At 47.3% G+C, this 21,232-nt stretch overlaps 5 protein-coding genes and 1 pseudogene across 6 annotated transcripts; 4 read left to right on the plus strand and 2 right to left on the minus strand.

Moving 5' to 3' along the window:
- The first annotated feature begins 700 nt into the window (after positions 1-700).
- BJ212DRAFT_119235 (endo-1,3(4)-beta-glucanase) lies at positions 701-2,760 on the plus strand. Its single transcript, XM_041329032.1, has 14 exons — positions 701-1,224; positions 1,279-1,443; positions 1,496-1,528; positions 1,582-1,591; positions 1,638-1,676; positions 1,733-1,802; positions 1,852-1,885; positions 1,944-1,975; positions 2,022-2,106; positions 2,167-2,281; positions 2,336-2,426; positions 2,478-2,552; positions 2,601-2,683; positions 2,743-2,760. Exons 1-13 carry the CDS (start codon positions 1,148-1,150, stop codon positions 2,660-2,662), a joined length of 888 nt encoding a protein of 295 aa, XP_041194060.1. The 5' UTR covers positions 701-1,147; the 3' UTR covers positions 2,663-2,683; positions 2,743-2,760.
- Positions 2,761-3,957: 1,197 nt separating this feature from the next.
- BJ212DRAFT_1269572 (uncharacterized protein) lies at positions 3,958-7,010 on the plus strand (the record flags this gene model as incomplete). The annotated part of the gene is made up of 5 exons (XM_041330817.1): positions 3,958-4,154; positions 4,206-4,280; positions 4,526-5,045; positions 5,098-6,772; positions 6,832-7,010. The coding sequence occupies 5 exons, from the start codon at positions 3,958-3,960 to the stop codon at positions 7,008-7,010; spliced, it is 2,646 nt and encodes an 881-aa protein (XP_041194061.1).
- A 1,800-nt stretch (positions 7,011-8,810) lies between these two features.
- On the minus strand, positions 8,811-9,613 carry BJ212DRAFT_1348195 (Longin-like domain-containing protein). Its single transcript, XM_041335406.1, has 3 exons — positions 9,379-9,613; positions 9,088-9,313; positions 8,811-9,031 (listed from the first exon to the last, which is right to left on the minus strand). Exons 1-3 carry the CDS (start codon positions 9,557-9,559, stop codon positions 8,881-8,883), a joined length of 558 nt encoding a protein of 185 aa, XP_041194062.1. The 5' UTR covers positions 9,560-9,613; the 3' UTR covers positions 8,811-8,880.
- A 174-nt stretch (positions 9,614-9,787) lies between these two features.
- BJ212DRAFT_1446525 (GTP cyclohydrolase 1 type 2/Nif3) lies at positions 9,788-10,249 on the plus strand (the record flags this gene model as incomplete). The annotated part of the gene is made up of 3 exons (XM_041338261.1): positions 9,788-9,929; positions 9,992-10,137; positions 10,196-10,249. The coding sequence occupies 3 exons, from the start codon at positions 9,788-9,790 to the stop codon at positions 10,247-10,249; spliced, it is 342 nt and encodes a 113-aa protein (XP_041194063.1).
- Positions 10,250-11,800: 1,551 nt separating this feature from the next.
- BJ212DRAFT_119519 (uncharacterized protein) lies at positions 11,801-13,324 on the plus strand. Its single transcript, XM_041329033.1, has one exon. It carries the CDS (start codon positions 11,925-11,927, stop codon positions 12,957-12,959), a length of 1,035 nt encoding a protein of 344 aa, XP_041194064.1. The 5' UTR covers positions 11,801-11,924; the 3' UTR covers positions 12,960-13,324.
- Positions 13,325-19,926: 6,602 nt separating this feature from the next.
- BJ212DRAFT_t56 lies at positions 19,927-20,006 on the minus strand (annotated as a pseudogene). Its single transcript has one exon. The product of its transcript is annotated as a tRNA-OTHER (tRNA).
- Positions 20,007-21,232: the final 1,226 nt, after the last annotated feature.

The raw sequence follows: 21,232 nt of genomic DNA on the forward strand, positions 1-21,232 counted from the left end.
TGATGACCAGCTGATTCATGCTGGCAGGCGTTTTCAACGTGCTCAAGACCTGCCAGCAAATGAAGGCACTACGATGTATGAGCCTGCACGACCGGTTCGCGTCAGTTGTTTTGCCGTCTCAGATCACAATACATTTTGATCCACTATGATAATGCATAGTAGCTTGCTAGCAGCTATATTCAAATCTTATATTGCGCCAGCTACTGGACACTACTAGCAGTTGCCGCATCATGTTCCTTGACCGTGACTGGTCCATGAGTCACTGGTGGTTGTTAAGGATTATCGCTTTAGTGTCGGAATCGACTAGCTTTCTTACAGCTACTTTCATATCAATAGACCAGATTTCATTTTTTTTCCTTCTTACCGCTTCTATTTACTTGTAGAACTGGACAAGCTCATTACGATACCTTGGTCGGGCGAAATACCCTTGAATGGCAACGGCGCTTTGCTTGCGTGGACACCGCGTGGACACTCCAGTACTAGTGGCTGCTGTCAAACAGCAATAGGACATTGTATTTGTCCGTATGTTATGGCTGGCTTGTGCACAAAGGATACTTGTTGTGATTATGAAAGTAGCTGTAAACTTTGAGTGGCTTCATCTTTGATTCATCCGGAATGAATTGTTTTGTTGTGGTCACGAGCTAATTATACAATTGTTGCCTATTGTGACCCAGTTCTTAACGATCTGAGTTAACGCTACTGGGTAGTGAAGCACTAGCCATTTAAAGTTCCTATACGTGCATCCATTGCAGACGCATCATTCGATCCGGTCCGACGTCGTGCAGGGGCGTTTAGGTCATTGATATCCTCTGCCCGCTATTTCATCATGTAGCTAGTACTGCCGTTCGTCCAATCGGGGAGACGTTACGATACATCAACTAACTCGAGAAATATTGGTGACTTCTCGGAGTTCCTCAGCTGGATGACACGTCTGGGGCTTGCTCGTGAGACTAATATTTTTCTACTCAGCACTCACGAGGCGTCGGGCAGGTGTAATTATTAAATATTGAGAGAAATATGTACCAGTCCTCTCGCAGCACGCTCTCCCTGGTTGCATCATCAGCAGTTTGAATGAAGATCATCAGCAGCAGTCTCGCTCTTGCCTCGCTTGCGGGATCTGCCCTGGCAGGTGCGATCTACACTCTGAATGAGTGCGTTCGTGGTGAAGGCTTCTACTGACTCCTTCAATTTCGAGAATATCACTGACCCCACCGAGGGGCGTGTGTATGTCCACCCCCCTTGTGCGCAATTTATTCTTTTTTTCTCATTCAATGACAGGACGTATGTGAACCGAACAACAGCAGAGAGCCTCAACTTGACCTATGCCACGAGTGACACCTTCATCTTACGTGCAGATGACACCACGGTTTTGAACGTCAATGACACGGGTCGGAATTCCGTCAGGATTCGGTCCAATCACGAGTACCATGAGCATGTTGTCGTGTAAGTGATTCCTCGTAGGCGTCCTCACCGACTGATGCTTTGTCAATAATAGCTTCGACATACAGCACATGCCCGAAGGATGCGGGTGAGCTTCTTTGATCTGATCGATGGTTCTGTCGCTTACATATTTTGAAATAGAACATGGCCAGTAAGTAGGCGGTTCCGATGAAGCAACTTATAGTAATAGATAGCAGGCTATCTGGGAGACTAAAGAGTCCGGTTGGCCTGCCAGTGTTTGTTCTTTCCCTGTGTGATGGCTCTACCATCCTGACGTATATCCCTTCGCCAGGGTGAAATCGATATCCTTGAAGGTGCAAACAATGTAGTGCCTAACCAGTCAACACTCCACACTAGCCACAGTTCGTTCACTACAACATTTGTAACAGTGCTATTTTTAACATTACACAGATTGCTCCATGCCCAATAGCACTATCCAATCAGGGTATGTTTTGATCCATCACTGCATTAAATATCGTTCGGCTAAAATGCTAACTCTTTAGAAACTTTACAACAACCAATTGTGACGCTTCAGGTCGTGCCATTATAACTGATTCCAATCTCGTGCTAAAATGAAATAGTCGCTTACAATATTGGGTGTAGTGTGAAGCTCACTGAAGACAATAACAGCTTTGGTCCAGGATTCAACAGCATCGGCGGAGGATGGTGCGTTAAGGCCCAGAAACTTACTTCAAGTACTTTTCCGACTTACAGGTTCTTCTGCAGGTATGCTATGGAACGCACACTTCACTATATCAAGGTTTGGTTCTGGGAGAGAGGCGACCCATTTGTTCCCTTGGACGTTAGCAGTGGTGTATGGATCATCAACACCGACAACTGGGTGATAGTCTTCGCATCTGTTTTGAATTATGCTTACACATGATTTGACTGCGAGGGCATCCCTGCCGCCCACTTCCCTAACAACACCGAGTGTGACATCCAGTCTCACTTTGGAGCCAATAACATTATCATTGATCTGACGTTCTGTGAGTCTTGCATTGTTTTGTAGTGGTCTAACATGTTCATGCTGCGCGCAGGCGGTAGTTGGGCAGGCAACGCGGCTCTCTACAATGCTTCTGGATGTCCATTAGACTGCGTGACTTATGTCAACAGTAAGTGCTCCTGTGCGAATGTCTAGTACATCTGTGAACCCTCCGCAGAAAATCCTACTGCGTTCACAAACGCCTACTTCCAGATCTCGTCCATGAGCATCTACAAATAGATGCCGCAGGACAGGCATTAGGTGTGTTGTTTTCGTACTCTCGTTTGGCAGTCCCTGAGAGCAAATCATTGGGTCAACAGGTCAAAAATAATCATCGTCGATGGTGCGAATTATATAGCACATAGAGGATGTTACTTCACTTACATACCATAGAATGCAGGAGGGCATTCGCTCGTGCAGCTGATATTTTGCGAATTGATGGGAAGAGCGTATTGCTCCCTGAAGGTACATGGAATGTTTGATTGGTCTCGACTCTCAGGTCAGCAAGATATGTGTGATGTGTCCTCCCAGTGAACAGCACCAGCGTGATGATACACCGATGCTGTATCATGACGTCGGAGCTGTTCACTAGCAGTGATCATCAAAAACGTGTGTTCATTTTTCTAGATGAGATACGGCTGCAAGGATCTAGTGTCTGAGATATCAGCAACCGAGTTAACACCCAAATAACCGCACGTACACCTGTTCTAGAAGAAACATTCCTGATTCTGCCTGCTCGTGTGTAGCTTTTGAAACACAAGCTAAATTGCTGAACGCCGAGAAGTAGAACTAGCAGTTGCCTGAGAGCTTGCGTGTGATGTCACATGTGGGAAGTCGACCCGAGGTCCAACGAAGGATGAATATCATCGGCAAGGTCTGGCCAACCAGGTTCAACGGTCAACCTCTCTCAGCCTTCGTCTAGTGGCTATGTGTCATCTACATAACAAAAATTGATAACCGTTACTGATGGACTTGATGCATAGTTACCAGTAACGCACCACTTCCGCCACCGCCGTCATGTCCGCTGAAAAAGAGTACTTGAAGATGACAGTAGGAACTTGCCTACCCATTCTCCTATTCTTTGGCACATTTACACCGCATTTGAGGGAAATTTCTCTCGCTGTCTACCTCTAAAATTGTCTTCCAGGGCCTGCAACACATCATCCTGACCAGGTTTCGGGGGTGCCTGTTTTTAAAGCGCAACTGCCTTCTACGAAACATTTGCTTCATCCTTGAGTGCTAACACCGCTATTGAATCATTCTTGATGATCTTTACTGGGCCTTGGAACAAGATTCTAGAGCCGGAGCGAATTGCTTTGTTCAATATGCGAGGGCTACTAGTATAGCCGCAATTTGAATTGTGTGGCAGTTCACGCACCGAAATGGCACTGCCACAATTGCTGAGGCGTGAATACGCACACTCAAGAACAACCTAACGGACTCGACCAAGTTCATTTTGAAACGACGACATTCCGTACTTTAAATTTAATTGTTGTACCTCTCCTGATTGTCGATTTCTCCATAAATCACGCACTATGTCTGCCAGGAGGCAGTCATCGACAACATCTCTAGCCAAATATGCACGGACCACATCGCCCGATACCAACATTCGCTCTTTGGATTTTTGTAACTCTTTCTGGGGTGTCGCAGATGGAGGAGTAGATGTATTGTTTGCTCGAATGCGTGGAGCAGCAAGGACAATGGAGGAGTTGAGGAACTTCTGGAAGGAGAGGTAACTTGGCTCTCGTATATTTTTCCCATTGAGCTTTACACATGTCTACAGATCTGCGATCGAGGAAGATTATGCAAAACGGCTCGCGAAGTTGGCCAAAATGTCAATTGGCAAGGATGAAATAGGGTGAGCTACTCAAGTTCTTCGAACCCTGACCTTCGCTTGCGGGCCGCTCTGGTCGGGCGGGCGGGATGGCACAGGTGTGGCTCTGCAAGTTGCAGAACTACACGTTGTTCCACAGAGTACTTAGGGAGTTGTATTTCCCGTCTCATTACTCGGGTCGAACACACAGCGTCCAGCTGCGTGGTGGCGCAACTTTGCATCTGACGTGTGGCTTACGCCTGGGTTTCATTACTGATCGCAACTCGCAGGGAACTACGAAACTCCGTGGATACGTTGCGCTTGGAAACCGATAAGCAAGCCGGTTTTCACCTGCAGCTTTCGCAGCAAATACGGAATGATCTCGAAGGTCAGGCCGCGGCTTTCTCTGCCAGGCAGCAACACCACAAGAAGACGTATCAAGCCGCTATCGAGAAGGAGTTCAAAGTGAAGCAAACACGCGAACAGCACGCAAGCAAAGCTCGGGAGAAATATGAATCTGATTGCCTTCGTATCAACTCCTACACTGCTCAGTCGACGCTAGTTCAGGGCAAAGATCTCGAGAAAATTCACCTGAAGCTCGAGCGTGCCCAGCAAACAGTGCAAGTGAACGAAAATGATTACGCTCAGTTTACTCGGGTGCTGCAAGAGACTATGCAGAAATGGGAGCAGGATTGGAAGGCATTTTGCGACACATGTCAAGATCTCGAGGAAGAGCGAATGGAGTTCATGAAGGATAATATGTGGGCCTATGCTAATTCCGTATCAACAGTATGTGTCTCAGATGACGAGGTAAGTCTTCCACCATCATTGGCTATCGCTGTTCAGTAATCGGTCTATATAGTCTTGCGAGAAAATGCGACTCGCCTTGGAACAAATGGAACCGGAGAAGGAGATGGAAAATTTTGTTCGCGACTACGCAACGGGAAACGCGATACCCGAACCACCGGCGTTCGTCAACTACACCAATTCCGATGCGGTGCCCTCATCTTCTACTCGCATTGCTACTCGTCCTGCAACCTATGCTCGAACATCCCAGAGGTCATCGGCAGGGCGTAGCGCACCACCTCCGGAACCCGAAGACCCCTACGACGATACAAACCATGCAGGTGTAGGGGCGATTGGTGCAGGAAGTCGTAGCTCTCCTGCTGAATCTGCTCTCGCGAGAAGTCAGACCCAAAGATCTCAAAGTGGACGCTCTCAAACTAATGGTGTCAACGGACACGTATCCCCTCTCCGTGATGTTCAATCTCAGGCGTCTCAGGCACCGAGGCGCAATAGCACAGCCTCCGCCCTTCGGCCTACACAAGAGCCCCGTGGGGATCCAGTCGACCCTACGGTCTCTAACACACAGCTAGTTATCGGAGGGCAGACTTGGAATGTTGATCCGAACAAGGACCCACAACAGCAGAGAGGCCAACCTCGGAGTTCTCCTGTTGGAGAGCAAAATGACCCATTAGTCAGGCAAATGGCTGAGCTGAGCACTGCTGCCCAGAACGTGGCTAGACGTCCTACCGTTCGCAGAGATACACTCTCAGGACAAGATCCCCGCAAAGCTACCACTGAATCTCTCGTTACCCCATCTTCGGTCCACTCTGGCAATCGCGATTTCCGCAATTCGGCTGAAGTCGTAGTTGGGTCATACCCTCTAGCACCATCACGTTCGAATTCTCCAAATCCTCCTAAACCCGTTCTTGCAGCCCCTCCGCCACCCTCACTTCCGCCACCTTCCTCGAGTATCCCAGTCGAGCAAGTACTCAATAACTACGGTCGTACGTTCCCAGGAGAACAACGGTCTCGTAGCAGGGCCAATAGCTTTGTTGGTCCGCCGCCCCCTGTAAACAATCACACAACCCAGGATCCAAATGGGGTACGCCCGACTAGTAGGGGGGGTTATCCTGGTGTTGGCACTCAAAATCTAGGTCCTCAGCCTCCAGCAGGGTCACTGGTTCGTGCGCCATCAATCGCTCAAAGGCCAGTCACGCCGAACAACCCAGTCGGCATTGCTCTCGGCCCAGATGGACGCGTCGTTGTGGATCATATGGCACACCAACCCTCGCGACAACCACCCTACGGCCAAGCACCACCATCCAGCGCCCAATCATACCCAGGGTATAATAATAATGACAACCGGCAGCCGCCGCCTCGCGCTGATTATGGTACTGTGGCGACTTATGGTGCGCCCGCTCCACAACCACAACCTTACAGCAACTATAATCACACGCCTCAACGTCCTCAATATGATTCCCAGCCTGTTGTTCCTTACCAGCCACCTCCGCCGCCATCGCAGCCTTACAACAACTACGGTCCACCCGCACGGAATCCGTCAATTGCAGCTCACCCAAGCCAGGGTGCCATCAATCATCAGCACCCTCAGCAACCATACTATGTTCATAACACAAATACCTACCGGGCGCCAAGCCCTGCTATGACACGTACACCTTCCCCACAGCTCCCACGCCATCCACCGCCTCCCACAGGTGCCTATACTGATGATGGTCGTCCCATCCTGTTCTACGGTATGTTTTATGACTTGAAAGTGTACTTGGTGTGTTCATAACATGAATTGTGCTCACAGTGAAAGCTCTGTATGATTATGCAGCAACAATTGACGAAGAATTTGATTTCCAAGCGGGCGATATCATCGCCGTAACTGATACCCCGGAGGACGGGTGGTGGAGTGGAGAATTGCTTGATGAAATTAGACGACAGGCTGGTAGGCATGTGTTCCCAAGCAATTTTGTGTGTTTGTTCTAGTCATATACCTCCCACTCGCTTTCAGTGCGTTCCGCATTTACAACATTCTTTTTGCTTACTTCAGACACCTGCTATGTTTTCTTACTGATACCAAACCCGTGACGAGTCCCTTGACGCTTGTGATGTTGTTTGTGATGCACAATCTTTCAGTCGACCTTATCTACTGGTGGATAAATATTCACTGATCCATGGATGCTGGAATCGGATCCGATAAGGTCGTGTGAGTGGCCCAGTCTGATAATCCTCATCTTTCCTCCCGTACATCATGACGTGTCTCTTGTTATTCGATGTCCAGGCATTGTTTGGGACAGATGTGTTATTGCGATCTAAATACCGTTCCCATGACTCACCCTGCGACATTGAGCCTGCATTCAAATCCGCTTAGTCCGTTTCCCGCAGGCTATTGACCTTCGACTCTTCATTTTGCACTTATATATACATAGGTACATATATAACTATTTCACACCTGTCTTCTGTTCTCGGTTTTCTAGAGAAGGTTGTGATGGAATGCGTTATCGACGATGCATACGACACGTGTAGTTGCGTTAAATTAACGTCCATTTTGAGATAGCTGTGCAAACTCGTGCGCGTTTCTGTCCCTATGCAAGCTAGTGTGTTCCAGTCCTGATCTTGCTTACGATGTCTTTCGGAGACCCATATGAGCACTTTTCAAGGAAGGGCAACGATGAGTTGTCCTCAATTGTTTTACGATTATTTGCACTAGCTGTTTCTGTCAGACACAGCAACCAAAACCAAATTCAATTTCGTACCATACAACCTCGAAGCTTGGCCAGCGCGAATATCTTTCCGGTTATGGCGGTTATTTCCCGGCCCTTAGTTGTGGATCATGAAACATGCTGAAACATGGCAGTGAAAATTATGTATATCAGGGGAGATTGACCGTCTACCGTTATACTCAGCATCGGCTGCCAGAAATCTAAGCGAGCAATGATAACGTGTGTGGTCATCGCATTATGCTTACCCGAAGTCGGTTCCGGCAACAGCTTGTAGTATTAAAGGGCCACTTCTTGGTAAGTTATCGGCAGTCGCTCCGTAACCTCGCATTCTCCCTTGTCTTGAAGTTGTTGCAGCTCTTGTGGTTCATCGATACCTAACCCTTGACGCTCCCGGCAATCCTTACACAACAAGCCACTATGCGTCCATATGCTATTTACGAGCACCCCGATTTCAGCCTCTCTGCTGAGTCGGTATCAACGCTGCAAAAGATTGCAGCGGCCTTGACCGCCGTTGCTGCATCCAGTGCAGCTGTATATGAGTACATCGCCCACGTTGGTAGTACCAGGCAGGGAAGGTCAGTAACACCTATATCGATTTTTGGTTCGGTTGCTGAGTTCCCTTGCAGTTCGCTTCTCTAAGCCTGAGGTGATTCAAACAAATGTTCAAGTATTCCGTGCTCACGGAATGGGGCGTTGCTTCCTGTTCAATCGTCGGAAGGTCGATTTGTGGGATTTAGAGCATATGGAGACTTCAATAGAAGCAGGGGGATGAGCTTAGGCAGACCCCGGGTCCGATCGGAGGGCAAAACTAAATGTAGGAGTACGCAGACTTATCATTGGTGTAGGGTTATATGCAGTTACTGCAGAGAGTTCCCATCCGGTATGGACATTGAACCGCTATGTATCATCAGTTAGGGCAATTTGTTGTACGAGTGTTAGCCAATCGTTTCCCCGTCATCCCCATATGATACAATCGTTCTGTACTGTTATCATCTAGAGATTGTCAAAGTTACTATTTAGAAAGTGCTTGTTGTGCATCGGCCAGTCTGCTTTCATAGCTTAGTTGGGCAAGGGTTCCTGAAAAATGCAAATGTTCTATGATGGACAGTACAAAGTACAGACAAAGAATGGATCTACAGCTGTTGTATCCTCTGCTGGACCTTTTCCCTGACGGTCTGATACGCATTCATAATCGTCTGCTCGTTGATTACAATCTCAGTCGTGTCGGCCTTTGGTCGACTAACTCTGGATGCAATTGTCGTCGAATCTGTTTCCACAATAATTCTGTTGTGATGGCGGTGAGCATACGAATTGGACCTTTGATCAAAATAACGCTTTACCCATCATCGATCGTTTCATCCAGGCACAAAAGAACCATGTCGAGGTTCTCCAGCACAGCCCGCTTCTCAACCTGATTCCGCAACAGCAAATGGACTGCATCAGAGAACGCAGTGAGAGCAGAATAGAGCATGATTTCGTTCTCTGTTGCACCGCCGATAATGTAGAAGATGAGATCTAATGAATGTCGGAAGACTGCAAGACGACCGTCGTAGAGTATGATATCAGCTGAACACGTATGCATCGACGGGCTACCCGTGAGTAGGTTTCCTGTTATACATGCAGTTACGCACCTCCAGGCTTCTTGGTTTTCTGCCATAGACCCTTCTCAAATGCTCGTTGGTCCTTCAATGTCAGAAGATCCTTGGACTCGCCCTGGGGATGACCTTTGGGTCGATAGTACTTGGCAAGGACGCGATGTCCTTCAGCATCTAAGATGAGGAATGCGTTTACGCTGTATAATGACAGATTCATCTTCAAAAATGGGACACACAACGTTAGCTTTCCCCCGTTACAGTAGACGCGACCTCACCAACCTTCATCAACGTGGCCAACAATCGTCGACACTGACCACTGCACCCGAATGTACTACGTCAAAAAAGGAAATTGTAAAATTGGCTGCCGCTATCACTAGCTTCAGGGTAATACTACCTATTGGCGTTAGACGTGTTTCATTCCGAAGACCTCTTGTCAACTTCGATGATGTCACTCCGGTTTAAACTTGTATTTTTTGCCCCAAAAACTCACACCGCGGAGATCCTGAGCATGCTGTTTAAACAATGCCCGAATGTACTCGGTAAGATTGGTCAGTATGAGGAATGCGCATTCATCACTCCTGGAGTCGGTAAGGCAGTGGTTTTGTCAAAGTTGATTCCGTCTGGGCGATTCGTCTGAGGTCATCCATAGGGCAGTTCAAGCCAGGGCCAGGTGCTCAACCTCTTACTGGAGAGCCTGGGAAGCTCGAACGCGTGGATGAGGACAGGGTGGAAATTGTGGTTAGTGACCAAGGCGATAAAGCACAACTCAAGGATGCGATTAGTCACCTGAAAGCGGCAAGACATGTTTTTTCGTAAGATCGGATGCGAACGTCCTGACGTTAGGCACCTTTAGGTTCATCCATATGAAGAGGTTGCATATGACGTCTACAGGCTTGAAGACGTTTAGGCCATACAAGCCTTTACCTTCCTTGGCTGTTTCTCCGACGCGGCTTGTCGTTATCATTATTTCAAATACAGCTAAGCCAAATGGCGAAATGCGCTTGCACTGATTGCCACTGGTCGGGTGAAGACGTCCTGCTCCTCCTCCACCTCACACTTTGCTTATGCGAAATGAAAAACACGTCTTTGTCAACCAGTGACCCGTCCTGCAACGTGGTGCGGGAGTTCCCTGAAATTGATGCACCTATTACTAACCCGTCCCGCAAGTGTCCGAATGCGTGCTCTTATAGCTATGGGCGCGACTCATATTCCAACTTCGGCCGCCTCCCGATATTTGATGTGCATTGCTGCAGACATGTTCATAACCCGTCAGTCAAATGACTCTTTCTGAGCTGATTGAAAGGGCGCGTGCCTATCTACAAGCGATAAGTCGCATCACCAACCGAATTGTGGTTTTTGTCCTCTGTTTTAGAACATATTCACAAATGTGGCAGTCGCAGTACTAGTGGAGCTACCGCAACACTGAATATCGAGCGTGTTCGAATGTCCCTCATCGTCGCTGCAAATGCTGTGCATCGGAGTATTGGTTCGCTGTGCTTGGCAGCCATCTAGGTGCTTTTCCAAGCGCTAAGGTCAGAGTCGAAGGTCCCACACAGCCTAGTCGACATCTATCAGCCGCGTGGTTGGAGCGCTTGACACCCTTATGTTGCTCGCCTCACCTATCCCGTCAGCTTGATCATGGATCAGTGCTGTAGAAGCATGCGGCTGGCCTTATGAGCCTTCACATGCTCCCTTAGGGGTGTGTTCGAGGCACGGTGCAAGATATAAACTGGAGTTCGCCATGGGGTTCACACAGTTGTAGAACGAGTAGCTATATAGAAGCTTCATTTCCCTGCTTCTTCGCTCTTCACCTCCTTCCTTTCTCAGAACCCGGCGATGGGTCCAGATTATTCCACCTTTTCCATCAGGTGTGTTGATAAGAGTCACTGTCGGATAAATCTCTGACGTCATTCTTTGGACTGTAGAGATGCCTTGGGTCCTCAGGTGGTCTTCCTGCAGCGTTCTTCGACGACGACTGGTGCCGTTCCACAAGATCGCGCTCTTGCAGAGCAGGAAGCCTTTCTGCCACGCAATCAGGCTGATGCAACGCGAAATCTAGGTGACGTCGATGCTACAAGGTGATTTGTTACAATGGCCGTCGTCATCATACAATGTATTAAAATTACGATGGCTCGGCACCGCAGTCGTTCAACACATCACTCCTTTAATACAAGTCCACAACACGCACATTCCATTTCTCCGCTACGTTCACTTCCAAATGTATCTGAGGATCGCATTCCTACCTTCCCTGGCTTCGCGAATCCCAACACGTCATCTGCTCATGTCTATCAGGGACACTACTTCTCAGATCCGTCTAATGCATGTGTCACAGACCATCAGCTCCTGCTGCATGATTCGACATATTCTTTCTCAGAGATAGCCCTGGCACCCGGGGAACAGTGTTCGTAAGTCCTCTATTACTAGATTTATTCCAGTTCATTACTGATGCTCTATGAAGCAATGAGGGCCGATCCATCGATGCCAGCTTCTCGAGGACCGCAGGTCAGAACCATCAGTATGACGCACTATCTCTAGACACTACCTTCTATCATTCCTACTTAACCATCAATGACAAAAGCGAAATGACGTATCCTACATCGCCCCCCTTTTCTCTGGATAGTCTTGACAGCACGCGTCCTCCTTGGATCTACCAGCATCCTGAACCACGCCATCGTCCCCCTACATACCCTTTTCCTGCAACGCTTTCCCCTCCTACCGACTACTCCTCGTTTCCCGGATCTTATTCCCTTACTGCCCAAGAAGAGCCGGTCGGCGCATGCCACTCGTTTCATTTGAACGCTCAAGAATGCGAGCAGCTTGGCATCTTTCATGGGACTGCCGGATTATCTCGGCCATCACATTACATCAAGGGGCCCACCCAACTACCGCCTCGCCCTTATTCAGCAGATCCCCCGCGTACTGGAGTTCTGGGGAAACGATTGAGGAGAAGGTCCTCGGATTCTGACCTTGCAGATCGGGACACCACGATAACTGCATTGCCTCATGCATGCGATTCCCGCTCAGAATCTAGGATTAAACGTACAATCGCAGCACCTCATGGTGCCCAGCCACCTGTGCATCTCCGTGCACAGCACGTCAAGGTCACTGCCCCCGTGGAGCCATCTCGTCATCAACAATCAGTCCCACAAAAGGTAGATTGCGATGACTGCCTAGTTGACGAGTCGGCCGTGCGCATTGGCGGACGACTTCTACTGCACGTTTACGAATGCCAATGGGACAAAAATCACTCCCCCTGTGGTATGCATATCGAAGGCGATCAGGCCAGCGTCACAGATCATCTCGCTAGGTTTCATGGTTTCACGGGTGGTGAAGGGGATACCGCTTGTCTTTGGGATGACTGTACCTCAAAAAAGCGCGCTGCTATGAAAGGTACAAGCATCGCTCGTCACCTCGTCACTCATATCGGCTACAAAATAAAATGTACCTCCTGCAATGTCGACTATGCACGGGAAGATGCATGCAGGAGAAGCCACGCGAACGCAAGATCAGAATGCCAGAGGATGCAGATAGCCCCTGTCCATGGCACCGGTGTTATTGCGCTGAAGGTTCAAACCTGCGAGCCCGCCGCTAAGAAAAGACATGTCGCGGACGTATAGATCCAAAATTCTATCTATCGTAACCTTCTTACCTAATTACTTCATAATATGCTGACTTTTTTCCTTTCTCTCTTTAATTTCCGCGTAGATACCAGGGCTCGTATACCCCATCATAGAGCCAATCGCATAGTTTATTGCTATCTATTGATACACATACCTCTGTATTTTATTCATATCCGGATCCATATTCTAGCTCGATTCTCAAGTCCTAGTTGTATTCATCTCGCTCCCATTTACTATTAGAATATTGTAGTGTTATGCTTATGTAGACAGTCGTCACCTATCCTTATCAAAGTTGTAGCGCGTCTTGCTCAGGCCATACTTACCATATCATATATCTGACAGATCGGAATGACGCGCCACTCGTGATTGCAGTTTCAACTACGCTGTCCCCGAGTCCCAACGTTGATGGATGATCTCGATCAGGGCTCTTTCGGTTTCCCATCCCCAAAACCTCTGCCGGCTACACCCGCGTTACTCGGGCCTTCTCGGTTACAATCATTTGACGCTAGATCTGAGGCTTGTCTTTATATCTGTTCATTCAGTTCTCGCTAGCGCTAGTGCTGGGCCCTCTTTTCGGTTGTGTGTGCCTCGGTGGGCCACTCCTGCATAGTTTTCCATTATTGGATGTTCTAGAATTTCGCGTTGACCTCCGAGTTTCTGTTGATATCTCTGTCCGGTGCCCGGGCCTTGCAACCGAGAGTAAATATTTGGTTTGTTCTGCCTCGGGATCAACATAGCGCGCAAACTGCCCACACCAGGACGATATGGCCCGGTCTGCTGCTTTCTGGTCTTGCTGAAACCTCATCGATGGACGTTCCTTCGGTCGTTGGCTCTTCCAACGTGACCGGGGGTGACTTGACAGCTAAAAGTGGGGAGGTTGCGTCATTTTCCTGACTGTCAGACTCACTCTGTCTTTTCTTCTGGCCTCCGGCTCCATTAATATTTTTCGTTTGGTGGTGAATCCTGACAGTTTTGATCAGTCTGTCGAGAATTTATCACCTTTCTTACCTCGTGCGTGATGGCGCTTGTGCCCTGGAATTGACGCCCGATGGCGAATCTGTTGTCTGTGAGCCCCACACCATATGTTACAGTTTCTCTTTTCTCCTCTTCACTTATTCACAGAACATTCTACAATATTCTATCATATGATTCTCTTCTCTTTTTCTGATTCGCTATTTACTTTCCATCTCCGATTCATTTATTAAAGCTCCGCTTTAATTCCCTTATATATACTCTATCTCTTACGCTTGTATTCTTTAACTTGACCTATGCAGACCAGGGCCTGCAATATACTGCTTAACTCGCACGACTTGTACATAAGTGTACGCTTTAGACTCTTTGTGACTGTTTAGTCGTTCTTACGAACGCCGAGCGTAACAAAAGGTCAAGTTACTTCTTTACTGCGCGGTTCCCTAGAACTCGTGCCCAGAACCAGACACCATACCACCGATCGCCCCGACACCTCCTGGTTTCACCTGGGACGAAGAAGAACAAGAGTTCTATCAGATAGACGCCAAGGGCACCAGATACTCCATCGACCAGTGGGCAGCCTACTACGCTAGCATCGCCCCAAAGAACAAAGTTTGGAACTTCCATACCCAAACCTACGAACGATCCCTATTAGCAGAAATGCCTAAAGAAATTGGAAAGACCCCCGCACCCTTCAACGGTGACACCCACCTTGCACAGGGATGGACGCTTCAAGTCGAGGCATACCTAGACATGAACGACGAAGTCTATGATAATGACAAGAAGAAAGTCATTTTCGCCCTCAGTCTTATGACTAAAGGCGAAGCCGCTAAATGGGCCAAAGGCCAGCTCAAAGCCGCGGCCACGAGCAAGAATTACGGAACCTGGTTGGATTTCGCTAAGCAATTTAAATCCACTTTCTTTCCTAAGAACATTGAACAAACCGCGATTCGTCGCATCTCCTCCCTCCGACAGACTGGCAGCGTAGCTGCTTACGCCTCTCTATTCTGCACCATCCTCACCGATACCGGTATCTCCGAGGAGAACATGAAGATCATGTTCTTCAGAAACGGGCTAAAGCGTGAGATAGTCTCCGCCATTTATGCCTTTGAAACGACTCCCACAACCATCGAAACGTGGCTAGAGAAAGCCCTAGACGTCAAGGTACGAAGGACCTTAATAGCACCTCCTTCCTATACCAAAGCGAAAGATCCATACGCCATGGATATAGATAAGGTAGAATTAGATGACGAAGAAGGTGAAAAGAAGATGAGGAAAACTTACTTAACTCCTCAAGAACGGGAGCGCAGGCGCAAAGGCGGCCTCTGCTTCAAATGCGGTAAGAAGGGCTTAGCCATAGATTGCCCTAACCATCCCACGGTTACAACCAATACTAGGAAAGTAGTCAAGGAGTCATCTGACGACGACTACAAGGAATTCCAAGAGTGGAAGGTGTTTAAAGCATGCCAGATGAAGAAAGCCAGTAAGAAACTGGTTAAGAAGGAAGAAAGTAGCGACGAGGAGGATTTTGCATAGGGAAGACTGCCACGGTGTCAGAAACTCCCAGAATCGGACTTTTAGTACAATCTATTGGAGACACTAATTCTATTCGTTTGCCGTTAACCATTAGATCGAAGAAGACCGAAAAAACCACCGTAGCTGCCGCTCTAATTGACTGCGGCGCAGAAGGTGAATTTATTGACGAGAAGTTCATACTCAAAGAGAACATTCGCACGCACAAACTTGAAACCCCGATACCTGTGCGTAACGTAGACAGCACGTTAAACAAAGCCGGAAGAATCACACGGTACTGTGAACTTTCATTCTTAATCAAAGATATCCTGATGTGGAAGCAATTCTTCGTAACCTCTCTAGGAGGAGAAGACGCTATCCTGGGAATGACATGGCTAAAGAAAGAAAACCCAGATATCGATTGGACTAACCAAGAAGTCTGCTTAAGGGAGCGTACCCTGAAAAAAGCATTCATTACCGAAGTCGAAGAAAATGAAGACGTCTTTTATGACGCTCTAGAAGAATTAGAACCAGAGTGGGATCCTGCTAATGAAACTCTCCCACACCTTCTAGATCCCATCAACGATGACGACGATTTCTATACCTATATCCGGAAAACTGACAATATTTCACAGACACTCGCCCAGGATGCCGCCAAACCAAAGAAAACTTTTGAAGAACTTGTACCCGAAGAGTTCAGACAATACAAAGACGTATTTGGTGACGTAGCTAATGGTACCCTTCCTCCAGAACGAAAATATGACCACAAGATTGACCTCAAAGAATCCTTTGAACCGCAGAAATGCAAAATCTATCCGCTTAACGCCAAAGAAGACAAGGCTATGAACGATTTCATTGACGAACATCTAGCTAAAGGGATGATCGTCCCTTCCGAATCTCCTCAATCCTCCCCATTCTTCTTCGTTGGGAAGAAAGACGGTTCCCTCCGACCCTGCCAAGATTATCGCTACTTGAACGAACACACGGTTAAGAATAACTATCCTTTACCGCTAATCTCTGATCTTATAGATAAGCTAAAGGATGCCAAGATCTTTACCAAAATGGACATTCGATGGGGCTATAACAATGTACGTATGAGAAAAACTGATCAATGGAAAGCGGCTTTCACCACTTCCCGAGGACTTTTTGAACCCACGGTCATGTTCTTCGGAATGTGTAATTCTCCCACTACCTTTCAATCGATGATGAACGACTTGTTCGGAGATATGATACAGGAGGGGTGGATCATCATTTATATGGACGATATATTAATCTTTTCTAGAGATGACGAAACTCACTGTATCCGTACTCACAAAGTACTTCAACGACTCCGCGACAACCTACTCCACCTTAAACCCGAAAAATGCACATTCAACGTAACCGATATTGAATATCTCGGCATGATCATCAAACCCGGTTCTATCGCCATGGACCCTGCTAAATTAAAGGGTATATCCGAATGGAAGACTCCCACGAAAGTGAAGGAAGTCCGATCATTCCTCGGATTCGCTAACTTTTACAGACGGTTTATTGCTGACTATTCTTCGATTGCCAGACCCTTGATCGATCTTACCAAGAAAGATGAAGAATTCACCTGGACGCCTGAACGTGAGGAAGCTTTTAATAAGCTGAAGCGTATCTTTACCTCATCACCAATCCTCCAGATACCCGACAAGAATTCCCCGTTTGCAATTGCTACTGACGCATCATTATATGCCACTGGAGCAGTACTCCTTCAGAAAAACAATAACGGAGACTGGCTCCCATGTTCCTTCCTCTCTCAATCTTTTAATCCTGCTGAACGTAATTACCAGATCTATGATCGTGAATTACTCGCTATCGTCTGCGCTTTGAAAGTGTGGAGGCATTATCTCCTCAGATCACCTTACCCTGTAACCGTACAAACTGACCATAAAAATCTCACTTATTTTAGGGACGTACAAGACCTTAACTGACGCCAAGCAAGATGGCAAACTTTCCTTTCTCAATTCGAACTCCACATCCAGCACGTACCTGGAAAAGAACTTATTATTCCCGATCTCCTTTCCCGTAGAACAGATCACCTTCCAGTCGATAGTGACGAAAAGGACAATATTAGTATCCAACTTCTTCCTGACTCAATGTTTATTAATGTCGTTGACACTTCCTTTATGGACAGATTACGTATTTCTTCTTCCGTTGATCCAGTAGTACATACCGCACTCCAAGCGCTTACGGACCCTTCTATTCCCCCTCCTCTCCGCTCTGCTCTTTCTGATTGGAAATTGAATGACGGAATCCTTTCCTTTAAAGAACTCACTTACGTACCACCCGGAGATCTCCGTCGAGAACTCACCTCTCTACATCACGACTCCCCCACCGCCAGACACCCTGGACGTTTCAAAACCCAGGAACTCCTCTCACAAGACTATTGGTGGCCAGGCCTAGCCACTTTCGTCAAGAACTTCATCGAAGGCTGTTGCATCTGCCAACAGAATAAAGTAAACACGCACCCTTCGACTCCGCCACTCTCCCCTATCCCGGCTCCTATCTCTAACTGACCATTCACTCATTGCTCGGTAGACCTTATCACCGACCTTCCCCTTTCCGACGGATTCGACTCTATTATAGTCGTGGTCGACCACGGACTTTCGAAGGGGGTAATTTTCACCCCTTGTCTCAAGACAATAGACGCTGAAGGCATTGCGAACATTTTCTTTTCTAAAGTTTTCTCTAGATACGGACTTTATGATAAAATTATCTCTGACCGTGGACCTCAGTTCGCTTCCAGATTCCAGGTTGAACTCGGAAAACTCCTCGGATACAAGAATTCCCTCTCCACTGCATTCCACCCCCAAAGTGATGGAGAGACCGAATGAGTAAACCAAGAACTCGAAGTCTATCTCCGGATCTTCTGCGCTAATGACCAAACCGGTTGGGCGCCCATGTTACCACTAGCCGAGTTCGTTCATAACTCGTGCCACCATTCAGCACGTGGTACTTCTCCTTTTTATCTTATGATGGGTTATCACCCACGTCATCTTCCCGATTCCCATCCGAAATCCGACATCCCTAATATTGAACAACGACTCTCTTTGCTAAATAAAGCACATGACAAAGCGTTAGCCGCTCATGAACTCGCATGCAATACCATGCGTCAACGAATTACGTCCAAATTCGTACCATTCTCTAAAGGCGATAAGGTATGGCTCGAAGCCAAAAACCTCCATCTGGGATACCCTAACCGAAAACTCGCTCCTAAACGCGAGGGACCTTTTATTATCACCGATGTCCTTTCCCCAATAACTTATCGACTCGCCCTTCCTGCGCAATGGCGCATTCATCCTGTATTTCATGCCGCACTCCTTTCTCCTTATAAAGAGAACGATACCCACGGCCCTAATTATATCCCACCTCCTCCTGACTTGGTCAATGGCGAAGAAGAACACGAAGTTGAAGCGGTCGTCGGACACCGCGGATCTTCATCTAGAAGACAATATTATGTAAAGTGGAAGGGATTCCCGAGTTCTGAGAATGAATGGATGAAGGAAGCCGAACTAGGTAACGCTTCCGAACTTCTTACTAATTATAAACGATCGCATCGCCTTCTTTGATAGTAGTTGGTGCCTACTACCCTTACAACGGGGGTAATGTTACAGTTTCTCTTTTCTCCTCTTCACTTATTCACAGAACATTCTACAATATTCTATCGTACGATTCTCTTCTCTTTTTCTGATTTGCTATTTACTTTCCATCTCCGATTCATTTATTAAAGCTCCGCTTTAATTCCCTTATATATACTCTATCTCTTACGCTTGTATTCTTTAACTTGACCTACACAGACCAGGGCCTGCAATATACTGCTTAACTCGCACAACTCGTACATAAGTGTATGCTTTAGACTCTTTGTGACTGTTTAGTCGTTCTTACGAACGCCGAGCGTAACACCATATCGTTCGTGCATTCAGCTTGTTCAACTGCAGTTGCTTGTGAAATACCGAGCAAGGTTGACCTCTCCGCTGGCCATGCTCGCCGGGATTGCGATGAGTGCATTAAGAAATCGAGAGTGATGAATAAGAATAACTTACAGTGATTAAACGATGAACAAGCCTGGTGGAATCAACACCTGCAGTGTATGAATGGTGTTCAAGTTCTTGGCATTGTGTTCTCGTTGAATCACCTTCCCAAATGCCCATAAGTTATGGATGATGACTAGAAAACTTTCCAAGGAAAAGCTGAAGCCATCGCAGGACATGAAGGTGAATTCCTCAGGCTTTTCATGGATAGACTGTCACATAAAAAGGAGGTTTCGGTGCAATGACTGGGCCTACCAGCTAACATGACCTACACCACAAAAATATTGCCAGCGGGTTTCGAACCAACTCCAAGAGAAGCAGATTTTGACTCTGCTGTGGTAGCCACTCGGCTAGGGCCAGTTGGATGGCCTTCCGAAAAAATCATCCATGAGTCAAATGTCAAGGTGGGTTCCGATAGAAAAAAAACCTGTCATTCGGCAGGTTTTGAACCTGCGCAGTCCAAGAGAAACAGATTTTGATTCTGTCGCCGTAACCGCTTGGATAAGACCAGTTAAGATACACAACGGACAACACTATCCAGGACCAATGAGAGAGTGTGAAAGGGTGTTCCGATGGGGAAAAAACCTTGTCGTCTGCAGGTTTGACAGATTTTGATTCTGTTGTGGAAACCACCTGGCTATAAGACCAGTTTTTGGCTTCTTGGACCCATACCAGGTGGCACCCCAACAAGGACCCCGGAAACAAACGACCAACAACGCACCCGACCGTGCCAAGGACGCCAAACAGCGTTCCCAACACTGCGAACCACACAAGATATTCAACAACCAAACCTCAAGGATCAAGAAACTACCAACAAAATGACGTTATGGCCCCAGCAACCACCCCGAACCCCACCGCCTCTCAATCAACACGCATGAACAACCGCAAAACAACGGCAAACAAACCCCTTCTATCCACAAGCAAACCAATCGAAGACTATGCATTAGGCACAGGCATCAGAACCAATGTCAACTCAATCATTTCAGCAAGGAAAACTTTATCAACACACAGGCTAGTGCTACCAACAGCAGGCAACATGCTACAGCCAATAGCAACAGCCCTGTTTGAATTTAGTATCTCAGCCAACCTTGGAGTGACACATATGGACATCCTCTGAGCAATGGCCTTTGTGCTAAATGAAGTTGATAGAGAAATAGATGTGCTGAACATAGTCAAGAAAGTTCAAGCACTGATGGGAGGACCAGTGGCCACACTAGATGAGAAAGTGGAGGAGCTCAAGAAAGTTGTGGAGAAACACAAAGAGATGATGGAATACACAGCAACAGAGGTAAGCAAACAGTTAAACTTCATTGCACTAAAAGTATCACAGGTATCCGAAAACACTGCTATGCCCAAGAACAACACTACTATAACTGAAGGTACAACAGCTAGAAGTGACCAAAGAACATATGCCACAGCAACAAAGGAAGGCATACCTGCCCCCCTGGCCAAGGTACTAGCTTGAAACGTATCCCAGGCACGCCAAATCCTCATAGAAAGATGCTCACCAAACTACACCAACACACTTATCAACCTAACAGAGATCCAACTGGTTGCAAAAGCAAACTTGGCAGTAGAAGTGATGGAAAAGGAGGAAACTAACACCCCACAGAACATCAAGTTCATATCAGCTAGATGCCTGCCCCATGGAGGTGTCCTATATGAACTCAACTCTGTGGAATCAGCCACCTGGTTCAACACTCCATCAAACCACAGCAAATTCTTTGAAGGCTT

This window comes from Suillus subaureus (genome assembly GCF_016647635.1).
Source record: "Suillus subaureus strain MN1 chromosome Unknown BJ212scaffold_12, whole genome shotgun sequence".
Taxonomy (NCBI): Eukaryota; Fungi; Basidiomycota; class Agaricomycetes; order Boletales; family Suillaceae; genus Suillus; species Suillus subaureus.